General features: G+C 32.5%; 1 protein-coding gene across 5 annotated transcripts in view; it reads left to right on the top strand.

Moving 5' to 3' along the window:
• The window catches only part of LOC110039227 (increased DNA methylation 1-like), a 68,058-nt gene that overhangs the window by 11,793 nt on the left and 40,443 nt on the right, over positions 1–15,822 (top strand). For all 5 annotated transcript variants that reach the window (XM_020744222.1, XM_020744221.1, XM_020744220.1 and 2 more), the window contains exons 3-5: positions 5,144–5,267; positions 5,664–5,749; positions 10,367–10,608. In XM_020744222.1, the coding sequence (XP_020599881.1) occupies positions 5,144–5,267; positions 5,664–5,749; positions 10,367–10,608 (452 nt within the window). The remainder of the gene's footprint in view (positions 1–5,143; positions 5,268–5,663; positions 5,750–10,366; positions 10,609–15,822) is intronic.

Raw genomic sequence — 15,822 nt, 5'->3', positions numbered from 1 at the left:
TATGAAGGAAAAATGGTAAACCTATTGTTACATGAATACAAATTATTAAAATTATTTGCATAGAATGGATTTAACATCTCAAACATTATTTATTAGGAACAAATAAAAAATCACTTCTCATAATGTCAACCCCAATTGGTTAATGCTAATTATGGTAAGTTTTAGATCTGGTATAGGATTTGTTTCACCTAAAAGCAATTGTGAAGTTCCTAAACTTACACCGTGACATCAAGGCTTGGCTTGAGTTCTAATCACAAATTCATCTTTTTCTTTGGGGAAGACCTTTTTGTAGGATGTTTTCTCAAAAATTTTTTTCGCTTTTAAGAAAACTTAAACATCATTTCAAAAATATTTGCCCACTAATAAAATTATTAAACTATCTAAATTCATTAACTACAAATTTGTTCACTAATATATAAATAAAATTTAACTAATATAATATCTCATCCATGGAATAAATCATTATTAAATTAACGTTATAACTCCTAACCTATTTCACCTTCGAATGATATGCCTTATGTATGATTTTAGGAATTCTTCTCTAAATGATTCACTACTAATAATCTAGACAACTTATAATAAGGGTTGTGAATTGGCAAAAATTAAATTCAATGTGTGAAACCCACATATTATAGCATAAACATTATGGGAAATGACATAAGGTCAGGTGTAAAAATGAATTTTGTACTGTAACAGTTATAGATCGTACAAAAAAAAGAAGCTTTTAAATATTGTAATTATTTAATGGTGCTTATCATTCAGCATATTTCGTAACAATTTATATAAAAATAGATTATCATTGCATTTAAATGCAAGAATATTCATTTGCATGCTAGATGTATTTATACATCCATAAAGAACTCATAAGTCATTTTTCATTTGTTTATATCCATATATATCTACAATTAGTTTTCTATTACATTATAAAACTAGGAAGGTAGGCATTAGACTATTGAAATATTACGATTTCTTTGTGGGCTCACCGATTCATCGGCTCAACTAGCTAATATCTAAAAATGGGAATACAAGCATTATATACACAAGAAAATTTTGTTTTATGCTAACATTTCTTAATTAAGGTTATATTATGATTAAATTTTGTTATGAATTAGCATAATTCATGATTTATAGGGGTAATAGTTGTTTCTCAATAATATTGAAATTAACATAACTTGTAGGAATTTGTGAAGTAAATAACTTTGCTAAGCTAATTATCACATCATAGCATATGAAATATCGCGAATAAGTAAACTATGTTTCATAATATATTAGCAAAAATTAAAGCATACGAATAGAGGTCAAGGAATATGCTTCTAATGGAATGATTTATTTTTCATTTATTAATAAAGAGTCCTTCATTAGATAGAGACTGGAAGTAGCTCAACATTTTGATAATTTTGTTGATATTTTTTGCTATATTGTATGATGCTTTATAAACCTTTGATTTAAAAGAATCTTGATCGATCATACATTCATTCTATTGCGTGACATGCATTAATAATTAATACAACCAATATTACATAATATATGTATGTATGTATGTACACTATCTAAGTATTAATTCGGAAAATATACTTAATACTTTCAACATTGATATGTATAGTTCAATGCAAATATCTAAGAGGTAGTATAGAGTTACAGTCCTAAACTTTTCATTTTAATCTCTAAACTATATCACATTAACATTAAAAATTGATTTAGGTTCAATGTTCTTCTCTTAATACTTTTAACATTGATATATATATATATAGTTCAATGCTTATATCTAAGAGGTAACATCGAGTTGAAAGTCTTATAACATTTCATTATTATATCTAAACTGTATCACATAAACATAAAAATTGATTTAGGTTTAATTTCTTTTTGAGGACCTATGAAAATTTTAGTTGATCGTATTCATAAATTAATTTCTATTCATAACTTTTTATGGTTACAGTTTACCTTCTCGAGCACATAAAGATGAGGACAATGGAAGTGTATTTAGAAGAAGGGGAAGGATAAGATTTTAAAGTTTTGTTCCTTTTTCCTTGCTCATTTCTTTTCCGATGACCTTTTTGACGCTATGAAAGGCGCCAAATCCACTAATTCATCAAAGCTGACAACTATGGGACCAAATGCTTTTCTCTAGTTTGCACATCTCTTGATTTAGTAGATTATGTCAGTCTTGCTCTACCTTCATTTGGCCAGTGCTCCTACACTCGTAGTTTGCTCTTCTAAGTTAGAACGCTGCTCTTTCTCACATCTATTATGCACCCTAGCTTTTGATTTTGTGGTTTGGAAAAAAGCATGTGAAATCTGGCTGTTTTGGTCATTTTTGGTTGGATTAGTGGTTTAAGAGAGTTAAGTGCAACTGCATGTTACCATAAGCGCTTGTTTGAGCATTTGATGTGATGATTATCATTTTATATTATTTGAAACATTTTATATGATTAAAATAAATTTATTGGAGAAATAACTTTTTTCCTTATACACACGCACCATCCAATTTTTATAGCCTAGGGAGAATCTAATCTTTGTTAATATTTATCTCATTTTCGGCACTTCCATGTGCTGTTCTATATTACTAATTGACACCTCTTCCATCTCTTCACTATTTTTTTATAGCTTATTCTCGTCATCCTTAAGTTCTTGCAATGACATTTTGATCCATTTTCTTACAAGGTTGTATATTTTTTTTCTAATACTTGAGACTTCTTTGAAATCATTTTCTGCGGAGTTATCATGATAATAATCTACTCAACATATGAAGAAGTAGAACTCATATTTGAAATTGAGCAAGATGCTTGCTTCACCACCTGGTTTTTAAAGTATGATGCATGACTAGGAGTCGTCTTTTATTATTGGTGTCTATCTGGAATATGTATGAGACACTATGGCCTTTCTTTGCCTCCTTTTACCACATAAATGACCGACAACTTATTTTCTTTGTTGGGTTCAGAAGAAATGAAAGTATTACAATTGTTACATGCTATATTTATTTATTTAAAATAGGTTATACTGTAGGGCTAGCGGGAACAATCTATTGAAAATACGGTAGTAAAAGAATATGACTTATTTGATTTGGGCATTTTTGACATAGATCAAAAGATACATTAGTGGATATAATTAGCATAGGTGATTTAGAATGATTAATATTACACAATAGGTAATATGCTTAGAATTGTCCAAATAGGCTCTTACAAAAAAAGGTTTACACCCCACTATGGCTCCATAAGAGCAAGTGGAGGAGGGTTATAAAGCTGGTTTAAAACAGTTGGATTAGTCTATATTTATGTAGGTGTCAAGATTAGATAATAGAAAAACTATGTTTTTGTTTCTTCTCTGAGAGTATCACTTCAAACATCAGATGCTCAAGCGTCTCATTGAACGAAAATAGTTTTGTCTCTTTGGAGCTTCTTATAACGTTGCAATATAACACTGGAATCCCCTTCAATCGGTCATTTTTCTACTTCTGAAGCCTTTGCTGCACATGGGTCCCTTTTCTGGATTCCCTACTTTCTACTGATGGCATTAAACTATTACAATCATATGCCAAACTTAATCCGCCTGTTTCTCATCACTGGTCACTGTACAATGGTCATCTCCGCCAATTTGCCAAAGAGCCCCACAAAATTTCTTCTTAATGGATGCACTTTAAATCAAGGCACTTGGCATAGGCTGCTCGAACTCCTATACTGGTTTGAAACTTCAACATAGAGAATTGTATGAGCTTGGTTAATAGTACTCGATAAAAGAAAAGGCAGTATTTTTTTTTGAAGATAAATTCTTAATGTAGGATACAAAATGTTGTAATTTAATTCGGTTATCCACTGCCGATTGAATCTGTCTGGTTTCTTCCAGCTTATAGGTCTAATGTTTCGACCCATATACTTGCAAAATTAAGTTATCCAACGAGTTTTGCATTTTTGGTTTTGAGTTTGAGTGATTCTTCTAAAGAAGAAAGTTGCCTGTATTTAGTTTTCAGGCTGCTGCTTCCTGTTTAATTCGGTTTTGAAGTTACGATGATGTTAACACATAAATTCATATCTTGTATCATGATATTTATTGGTGGTCCGCACTTTGCAATGACAGGAGTTCCTTTCATATTTAAATATGTTCTTTTTGAGTAGTTAATGTATTTTAATTGGTTGGGGGGTTGCCGCAATATGTATAGTGGCAGTTGCACTTTTCTGGAAATTTTCAACAGCTGAAACTCTAGAAGGGTTATTAACATTTAATGGAGGTGATGGCAATATAACAGGTGTTGTCCACAGTGAATAGATAATGAGGTGGCTACAGTTCTCCTGTGACGATAAGAGGTGGAAAAGTATCAAATCTCTACATGAAATTTGGAGGAAGTAGCAACGAACATGCAAGATTCTTTCATCGTTTCTAAACTTCTTTTCGCATAGATAGCAATGTCACATTGCAAAAATGAATGGAACCAGGAAAGATCGAAGAGTGGTTTTTTGTCATTATTACTGTTGGAACTAGAGTTTTAGCAGGCGTAGCTCAGACATATACATAAATTTGGTCAGATCAGTAAAATGGCATCAATGTGATATAGGCATTTCTTACCATATCAATTATTGCGTTTAATTGTGGCTAGATTGTATATAAGTAATAGAATAAATATTCATAGTTTAGGATTAGAATTATTTTTTTCTTATCAGGACAAATTAGATTGAGAAAATCACTTGATCACTTCATTTTATGTATTCTAATTTCTTTTTTATGTGCACAAAATTGCTTTTCATGAGCTGTTGCTCAAACTTTTCATCACTTGCTAAGTTCTATTAAAATCTTATTTTATGTTAGTGACACACCTTCTGTGTGAAGCTTTTATAAAGATCCATGATGGTTTATTGAACATCTGTAAGAATTTGTTGCCTGTGATTCGCTTGCTCACTTTTCATATCATTTTAGTTACTTCTTACTTTAAACCAAAAATTGTCATGTTCATTCTCTATAATACTTTTTTTAACTTTATATGATATCTTTTCTTTGTGTCGGTAGCAGTCATAGTATTGCAGTGACTTCATCATACTTGTTTTTGTCATTTCATTCGCTAACATGGCTACAACTACTTCCGAATTGTTAGATTTGAAATGATTCGTGACATGGCCAGCCTCATTGCATAACATATTTTTATGTTTTTCATCAGGAACTTCCAGAAGGGAGCTGGTATTGTGCTAATTGTACTTGTAAAATCTGCAACAACCTGGCTTGCAAGAAAGGGGATTCAGGTTTCTTGGCTGTGTTTGTATGCTCGCAATGTGGACATAAATGTAATTAATCTATCCTCTAGTTTGCTGACAAACTTCTTTGTTTTCTGTTTTTAGACTTTTAGATAAATGATAGCTTCATCCTTCTTTGATTTCTAATTTGCTACACCTGAGGCAGTCATTTTCTAGGCTGCGGTGCTATGTAAATCTCTTATTTGAATTTGGCTTGATATGATATGCACTGTGGAACTATTTTCAGCAAGTTGTCCGGTTGCCCGGGCTGGCATTATTTTATGAGATTGTTTATATTTAAATTTCATATTGGTTTATTCTTCCATTTGTTTATTCATATATTTAGTAACCTGATTTTCTTCTTCTTTAACTGAATACCTGAATTACACCGTTAATATTATTTTCTGTTTTTTGGACTTAAGTGCTGGTTGTTCTTTCCATAATCAGATCATGGAACATGCATCATTGACAAAGTTGCTCATTGCGGGTATGTTGGATCTAATACCTGGTTTTGTGGAGATAAATGTAAGAAGGTAAGTTGAATGCAGTCTCTTCCGTTTTTTTTTTTTTTTGGTGAAAATGTGGGGTGCAAGTGTTTCATGGAGTCGTTTACTTAAGGGAAATGCCAGCCTAAAGCCGCATTCTGCAACAGGATAATGCCTGGGGCTTCTTCAAATTTCTCAATTAAACAACCGGCTGATTTAAGTTTACTCATTTGAGTATTTGTTATTTCTCTGAAATCATTAATCCATGTTTTTTTTTCAGTTGAGCATAACTTTATGTGGTCGTTACCTAATGTGCTTATGTTGCTGTATATCTATTCTTCCTGCCTAATGACATTTCTAGTTTCTTCTTTGAAAGTGAAGATGGTATAAACCTATAATATTTTCTGTTATTTTGTTATGACATTTTTATTTAAAATTACCGGTCACATGAAATGACAATTTGTTATTTTATTAAATCTTTAATGATATCTACTAAATTCATGCTACAAGTTTTTCTTAGATATTATTTCTTTATGAACTCAAGTTTTGATTCTTAAATGATTGCTTTGTAGCTGCAATGCATTGTTTTGTTTTTTTGTTTTTACCATGGTTTATGGCTTTCAGAAATTCATATAAATCTTCTTTTTTTCAGACCTTGGATGCATGAATAATCCGCAATATTCTTAATTTAAATAATAAATAAATACAAGTCACCATCTGATTTAGAATCTTATGACTGTTAATACTTTTTGTCCATAAATGCTTGATTTTACTGTACTGTTAGCAAAATTATGTTGAATTAACCTCGAATTTGTAAAATTTATTTTTTAAGAAACAGTTTTTCTAGTAGAACTGAGCATAGAATGCATTGTGCAGCAAGCTAAAATGAATGGAATGCCTACTTAAAATTATAAGCAATGAGTAGTGGGCAGAAATGAGGAATCCATAGCAAGAAATAAAATTTTTTTTGCCAAGAACGAGACTTAACCTTATGCCCTTCTAGTGATGTAAATGAAAAAATATAATGATCAATCAGCATTTGCTCATGCTCAATTCAACAACATAATTGGGAGCATGATATTGAGTTTAACTAAGGTTTATTCAAGTCACTTGAGCCTAAGCTTGATTCAGGCCCCACGTGAGCTTAACTTTTGCTGGCTCAAACACGATTTTATTGAAATAGCTCAACAAATTTGAAATCTGGCTGCAAATAACCATGTAGAAGGTACTAAGCACAGCCATGGGTGTTTGCTGCTGTGATAAAAATCAACAGGAAGAACAGGCAATTCGATGAAAAGGGAAAGCAGAATACAGAAGATGAGAAACAATTCTAGAGAAAAATTGTAGATGGAGGGTGGGTTACCCATTATGACATCAAAGAAGACATGGATTAAAAAAAAAAGGATGAATATCATTCACAAGAACAATATTAGATGTTACAAGAACAATTTGAAATATTATAAAAATAATTTTGATTGAAGACCCACCATTGCCTCAATGAAGAAGAAAACCATTAAGTTCTTCATTTGCATTGCTGCCAAGTAACACTCAAATATAAATCAGCGAAGCTTACATTTTATTACAACTCTAAAATTTATAACCTGTAAAGCACAATATATATGAAAATAAAATAGTACAAATTTTTGTGTAGAGAGTGGTTGGCCATCACAAGAGATCATAGCCTCCATATTTGATTTCATTATTGATAAGTTTCCTACATAATTTCTTAGAAATAAAATATGATTGGATTTTTAACTTTAAATTACCGTTCATACTTTTCTCTTACAAATTAGAATCTTTATGGAAGGTAGAACTCATATGTATATTGTCTCGCTTGCATAAATTGACCAAGACCATTTTAAAAGGGAGTGTAGCCATTTAATTATATTCATGAAATTTAAAATTATGCTACCTTAATTATCATAAAAAAACACATTTTTTTTCCCACTTTTGATGAATTTTTTTTTCCTATAAATGAAGGATGGTGTTGATGGGTCGATTCTTTTATGTCTTCATTTGATAATGCTGATACTCAACTCTTTATATGATGATGATGTCTATAACATAATGCATTTTAATTTAAAAAAAATTTTCATAAATTAAATTTTTATATATTTTTTTAATGAAAGTATACTCAAATTGAGAAAGAACGCCTCTTTGTGGTGGTAAAATTTACAGAGGCAAAGGAAGAAAGAATGCAGTGAAAAGATTATCTTATTGCCAGTAAACAGTTGTTGCTCTTCCTATTTTTCAAAGATTTTCTTATTGCCAATAAATCCAGCCTTTGTATTTTACTAGGAAAAGTTTGTTTAATAAATGAATAATTTTTGAGTTATTAATTTAAAACTTTTGAAACAAAAGAATTTAAAATTTTACTCGTTTGAGTTCTCAGAAAAACGATATATGCATATACTCGATGAACTTACAAGAAACTCTGATAGATGACGAAAAAGGGGAATCCAAGTAGGAAGATGACGGAGCTGTGAAGGGAGTTATCCGAGGTGCTCGTTTTGAGGATTTTAAAAAGTTTGGGTGGTTATTATGTAAACAGAGGTGTGAAATATGTAAATATCAGAGTTTTGAGTACTTTGTATGTAAATCACCCATTTTAATTTTGCTATTGCTCATGCAAATCATTCTTGTAACAATAACACTAAAAAGGCTATGCAATGGTGGGATGGTGGGATCTGCTCTGATACCTTAGTATTGGAACAAAATTGATGAGGATGGTGCCTACTTTTAGGCATTCAAGTGGAAATACAACAGAATGAAAATAAATGACATAATAAATGAACTTGAAGAGCAAATTAATGTAAGCTTTCCAAAATTTACATTTTTCTTTTATGTTGGCTTTCCTAATAATTTATGTCCCACATGCTAAAAATATCTACCACGCTTGTGTCTATGAAGCTCTGTTATGCTTTGCTTGTGTAAAACCTTTTTTCTCAATCAATGGTTTTTTTTTACCATCTTATTGCGTTTTCATGTTGGCCTCAGTGGTAATAATCTTGTATTTATTATCTTATTACATCCTTTTGACTTTCAAGTCTAGGTTTATGGGTTCTGCCTTCTGAGACTTCTAATCTATATGAGAAACCGAACCTAAGCTTTGGCACATTTTTCTTGATCTCTTCTATAAATTTTCTGTTTTTGAGAAGTTAAAATGCCCATCACACAGACATTGGTGTATTTAGCATCTTTTCTAGTTTCTTTATGTTTTTCTAGCTTTTGTGCTTTTTTGTGGAGGTAGAATAATATCATTTCTGTAGATGGAAACCATGAATTCTCTATTCCGTTTTATTCGCTTGGGCAACATCCAAACGACATTCTGACCATTTATCTCTATCCACATCTTAAAAATAACATAATGTTGGGCTTCAAAAACTTTCCTGGTAATTTAGCCATGCATCTAACACAAAGTTGCTCTTACAGTTGATCTACCTAAGTAGATCAAAGGTTGATGAAATTCATCTTATGTGATTTCTCAAATAAAGTTTCAATTCCTTCATTAATCACGACGGATGGATATTTTCATTTTATATGAAATATGTTAACTCTAATTTTGCAATGGCCATATGTGGCTGTGCTTATACATTGTCTATGCTTTTTTGAACATTAAAATTGATGAATGTATGGTCAATTAGGCAGATTTTTAAGTTGAATTAGCCAGCCATATGTCTCTGTGTTACCTCATTTTTGACTAAACAGTAAAAAAATTAATGATTGAATTTAATAAAATCACAACCTGGTTTTGTCGGAAATTTATGCTGGTAGACTAGAGCCTGGAGAGTCAAAGTTATGACTTCCACGAGCCCAAACCAAATACTTACACCAGTCGGTGAAAGTGAACTTCTAGTTTATCAACAATCTTACGAGTAAATGTTCGACTGAAATGCTCTAATGGATCTTAGAAACCTCTTCATGTTTACATTAATTCACAAGCCCTAACCCTCCATTCTAAATTGACCTGTTAAAATATTTCATTATTTTGGTCCAATGGTGGTAATTAAAGTTCAGTTTTTTTGCATAATGGCCACATGTTTGTAATATGCTATTGAAGTTGCTTAACCATCTCTAAATGCAAAGGCCATAGAGTGATAAATTCGGTCAACTAATTGAATTATTGGCTCTTCTACGGTCTTATTGAGAGGATGAAACATTGACCCTATGATGGGATATTGACCTTCTAAGAGATCATACATTTTGATCTAAAAGCTTGATTCATTAGGTGGCGACAACCTCAAGACATGCAGACCAGATATTAGTACATAATTGGTCTTTTGGTCCTCTAGGATCTTCAACTAACATAATAATATACTATCTGAAATTTGGTTTGTATTTTCTCCTTTAATTATTTACCATCTATCTGAATTTATGAAGAAATGTTTAATGCCAACTATTATGTGAAGGGTCATTTAGCATGACTCATTAATTGCATATTAAGTATTCAGTAATGCTTGTTTTAAATGTTACTAGAGAGATTTATCCTTTTCTAGAAGTCTGAGTTTACGGTAAGAGATTTTAAGAAAACTTGAGAAAGTGACAGATGCTTATTCACCTTCCTTATCTGAAGGCTGGTACATAGTTACTCTGATATTTATTGATCAGGAACCTTTTTCTTAGATTTATTTTCCTTCAAATCATCAATTTGACTGGTGTTCACAGGTTTTTTGGGGCTTGCGATCTAGCGTTGGGATGCCAAACCTTCTTGAGGATGGATTTTCATGGACTATTTTGCGATGCAATCATGATGATCAAAATGTTTATTCCCCATTAAAAATTGCATTAATGGCAGAATGTCACTCGAAGTTGGCAATAGCGTTGAGTTTAATGGAAGAATGCTTTCTTCCCATGGTGGATCCTAGAACTGGCATTGACATTGTACCAAATGTCTTATACAATTTGGGGTGAGTTATATAATATGCTGATAAGATGCTAATTTTTGCCATAATATGTTAAATCTTGAATATTCTTGTGGTTGGATTGCTGAACTTTTTGTCTGGCCTGCATTGCAATGCTATTACATTTTATCATGGTTTTCTGGTTGTGGCGGATCTCATTGTGCATTTTTCCGTCATAATATCTGATATTTTGATAATACAAATCATAGGATAGCCTGCGGAGTTACTTTTGCATCATGATTTTTTTTTGGTGATTAATCAAGCGGCACTCTTATGAAATATTGATGCACTTAATGCGGTATACTATTGTTGGCACCTCTTACTAACTAAAGGTGAATTTGACTGGAGGATGCTGTTTGGATACTTTGTCCAAGCTTTTTGTGTTTCTATCAATCTTGATACCCACTTAATAAAGAAATCATGTTATGAATACACTGTGAACAGCACGAATTGTTGTTCCATTGTCTTTTTCTTCATCTTGTTGTGTTTCATACTGTTAGCATATTATGAAATAGACGTAGAAAAATTTTTACGTAAGGAGGCTATATAAATTGGGATTGATTTTGGTGCGGGGCTTGTTGGGGCCGGCCGAACAGCCAACCAGCCTTTGCCTGTGTAATAAACTAAAATAATAATAATTCAAATCGAATGAACATAACGAATAAACATCTTTTCAGATACACCTTAAGAGTCGCATTAACCTTTCGATCTGATGGAAACATAAGAGTGAGCAGAAATTGGGAGATCGATAGAGAGAACAAAGTGCGTGAAGGAGAAAAAGAGGAGGGGTTGTTTCTTACCCTGGCTTGTGGCCTTGTGAGGAGTCGCATCTGACGCCATCATCGAAGTCGGTGTTATACTTTGTCTGCATGTGTGAAGGAGATTGAGTCGAACGACTCTGTGTGCGTACGAGTGAAGGTAGCTGAGCGCTCGATATCAGAAGAAGGCTTCGTGCGCTGCTATCGTGCAAAAGAGAATAAGCAATCAGTCTTGCGTCTTGCGTGAAGGAGGAATTGCGACATTGGGTCGTGCCGTGACCGAAGAAGGAATGAGAAGAGGGGTGCGACTCTGTCGAGAAGAAGCAAACTTTGCGTGCTCGCAGAAGAGGGGAGAACCGAAGCCATTGGGCTTGTGTGTGAGGGAATGAGGGAGGCTGCGCACGAGTTAGGACAGTCGAGATTCTATTAAGGTTAGAATTGGATTTTTAATATGTTAATTAATAATATATATATAGATAGATATCCGTTTATTATTGAAATATTAATTTTAAGTGTTTTTGAATTCAGGATCAAAACTATTTAAGTTTCAAGTTTGGAGGAAGATAAGGGTCAATAATTGAGAAAGAGATCGAGATAAGTAAGATTAATATTAAAATTTATTTATTTAAATTAATGAATTCAAAAATAAATGTTTTTGTATTAAGACATTAATAGTATGACAATTAAAAATTATAGGCAGAAAAATTGAGGCTGAATCAAGTCGAATTGTTAGAAGAGAGCAATTAAGCTTGAAGAATATTTGAACTTATAAGATCTAAAATAAGAAATCAACGAGGCAAGCAAGCAAGATTAATGTGCGTAATTATATTTCTGAATTTCAGTAATTTTTATCGTTTCTTTTATGTATATTTGACTTCATCTATGATCTATTTCAATGAAATTTTGATTATAGTAGATTCTTTATATTGTCGGATAAGACATTATGCATGTTAAAATAGTTGCAAAGTGAAATTAAATCTCCCATAATTCTTCATATGGTCAGTCATGATATATGCTTGTTAAATGTTGTTGTCTTAATAGTTGTATAATTGTTTAGTTTATGAAGATATCAGATTACTATTTGATCTATATATTCGAATAAAAATTTATATGGTAGCTCGTATGACTATATATATGTCAGATTATGATTTGATCTTTATTTACCTTTAAGATTAGAGTAAATGGGCATGTCTTAGATTATCATATGACCTTAGTTTTTAGTAGAGTTGCATGATTTTCTAGTAAATAAATAAAGGTCTCATATGAAAGTAATGCATACCTTGAAGAATGAAATGAAAATATGGTATACATGAATGCTTGTTTGTGTATGTTTAGAAAAATTACCCTCTAATTTTATAGATAGGGGACACAGTGTACCCGTGCACATAAAGTTTTTTACCACTCCAGATAATTATGATAGTTTAGTTCACTAATCACTGTGCCGACGAGATAATACTAGCTAGGCGCAGGTAGACTAAAGCTTACCTCCCCAGACAATTGTGATTTTTACATTGCTAATTGCTGTGCTGACGGGATCATAACGACTAGGGGAAGGTAAGGGCCTTTTCACCTTAGACTATTGCGATGAGTAGATCGCTAACCGCTCTGCCTACGGTAGCTGATGGGGTAATATCGGGAAAAACTATCTTATGTTTATTGATGGTGATCTTTATAGCGGACAGATGTGTATGTAAAGAGTATAAAGTAAAAATAAAGTTACAATTATAGTAAAAGTAAATGTATATAAAAATTTAGAATATTTTTATTTAGAAAAGATAATTGATTCATTCATTAACATATTCTCTGATATTTTATAAAAATATAAAAGATTAATATATCATAAGATTTTTTACAGCGATATGAAAGATTAGCATGTATATTTAAATTTTTTTTAGATTACTGTAGTTTAAAAGTGTGATTAGTCCTTGGTTATCTTTAGATAAATTATTATGTTGCTTTAATATTATTTTTAAGTTTTAAACATTGGAACAAAATGAATAGAAGGCGAAAACAACAAACGAAAAAGTACAAATTTTTACTTATTAATTTTAATTATTTTCTTTTGTGGCTCTTTCATATATTATTTGAGTATTAAATTGTTAGTGATAGAATTAGAATAATACTAAATTGATTTCTACTGTCTAACCGTATGTTCACGTCTTGGCTAACTTCATGATCTGGGTCTGGTCATAACAAAAGTGGTATCAAAGCAGAGGTTCATATTAAATAACATGCATCTTAATGAGATAGTCATTATGTTCATTGAATTAAATTGTATATAATAGATACTAAAAATTAGAATTCATTTTAATTAATTTATTTTGTTATTATTTCAAAGTTATGGATGATCCAGAGGTAGGGTTTAGAGATGATGGTGTTGAATCTGATATACCCCAGAATATTACGGCCAATGTTGATGTTTTTGTTGAGATGATGACTGCGGCAATGCTGATGATTAGGAACTCTCAGCCTCAAGCTAGTAGCAGTGGAGGACCACCGATGGATAAGTTGAAGTTTTTTTAGGACATGAGACCACCTTTATTTTCTGGAGCAGGAGGGCCAACAGAAGTTGAAAACTAGTTGTTGAGGGTAGAGAAAATCATTGATGCTTTGTCATGTTCACTCAAGAGGAGGGTTACACTTGCCACCTTTGCCTTTGAGGGAGAAGTTGAGAGGTAGTGGTAAGGACAAATGCGAGAGAAGTTTGGAGACAGAAGTAGCCACTTGGTGCAGTGGGAGGAGTTCGTGGAAACCTTTAGAGATTGGTTTGTACCATTGTCAACTAGAAGGTAGATGCAAGATAAATTTATTAGGTTGGTATAGGAAAATCGATTAGTTTTGCAGTACGAAGCGGAGCTTATTATATTGTAGAGGTATACAACATAGCTTTTTTCTACTGCAGAGGAGAAATTCCATAGATTTTTTTTTCCCGGATTGAATGGTTTAATTAGGCAGCAACTAGTGCCACTTGGGATCGAAGACTATTCAATGCTAGTAGAGAGGGCTAGGTTGGTGGAGATTGATTTTTAGCAGACTAAAAAACATAAGGATATGCACAAGAGGAAGAGCTTAAAAGAAGTGTCACTAACAGTTTATTCTTGAGAGTCCAACGAGAATAAGATAAAGTCCTATGCTGATGGAATTATTAGTCAAACTGACAACACTATAAGGCCCAAGATAAAGTCCTATGCTGATGGAATTATTAGTCAAGCTGACAACAACACTATAAGGCCTTGTATTAAGTGTGGGAAGCAACATTGTGGTGAATGTCTATTTGGTTTGAAGATGTGTTGCACTTGTAGACAGCCTGGGCATCAGATGATAAATTACTCTAATTCTTCTCAAAGATCTACATTAGATGCTAAATCGGGAAATGATTCAACTCAGAGAAATTTTTAGGAGGGAACTACTTCTAGAAGTGGCAAACAGAAAATGACATAAGCCGATATTGTGACTCGTAAGGAGCAACCAAGGTAGAACACTCGACCTAGAGTCTTTTCCTTAACTCATCAGGAACTTGAAGAATCCACTGTCACTATTGCTGATGCATAGAGTTTGTTTGAGTGATTTGTTAGTTGGATGTTATGTTATCTTTCATGTTAGCTGTCTATTGTTGTGTATTTTTATATGATTTATATGTTTGGAGATTGTTCTGTTAAATAATCTTATCTTATAATTGATTATCGAATTAGCTTTTGTTATCACTCCACAAGAATTAGGCTTTCTTGAATATCTTTCGGATAGATCTTGCTTATCCTGCACAAGGATTATCTGGTGTGAAGTTTAAAAATTTTAAAGGCTAAATTTTATAAGGAGGGAAGATTATAATAACTGAAATAATAATAATAATAATAATAATAATAATAATAATAATAATTCAAATCGATAACAAATAAGCATCTTTTCAAATACACCTTAATAGTCGCATGACCCTTTTGATCTGATTGAAACATAAGGTCGAGAGTAGAAATCGAGAGATTGACAGAGAGAAAAAGTGCGTGAAGGAGGATAAGTAGAGGGGTTGCCTTGATTTGTGGCCTTGTCGAGGAGTCTCACATCCGACAATATCATCGAAGCCGGTTTTGCATTTAGTTGGCGTGTGTGAAGGAGAGTGAGTCGAGTGGCTTTGTGTGTGTATGTGTGAGGTAACCGAGCGCTCGCTACAGAAGAAGGCTTTGTGCACTACCATGCGAAAGAGGAGCAATCAACCTTGTGTCGTGCGTAAAGGAGGAATTGCTGCATTGGGTCGTGTCGTGACCGAAGGAACGGGAAGAGGGGTGTGGTTCTGTCGAGTTGAGGAGGAAACTCCGTGTGCTTCCAAAAGAGGGGTAAACTGATGCCATTAGGCTTGTTTGTGCGAGAAAGAGAGAGCCTGTGAATGAGTTGGGACAACTAAGAGTCTATTAAGGTAAGAATTGATTTTTTAATATAAGTAAATTAATAAATTATATATATATATATA

This window comes from Phalaenopsis equestris, unplaced genomic scaffold (genome assembly GCF_001263595.1).
Source record: "Phalaenopsis equestris unplaced genomic scaffold, ASM126359v1 Scaffold235881, whole genome shotgun sequence".
In the NCBI taxonomy this organism is placed as follows: domain Eukaryota; kingdom Viridiplantae; phylum Streptophyta; class Magnoliopsida; order Asparagales; family Orchidaceae; genus Phalaenopsis; species Phalaenopsis equestris.
Note: the sequence above shows the minus strand (reverse complement) of the source record. Positions and strands in the feature narration are given on the sequence as shown.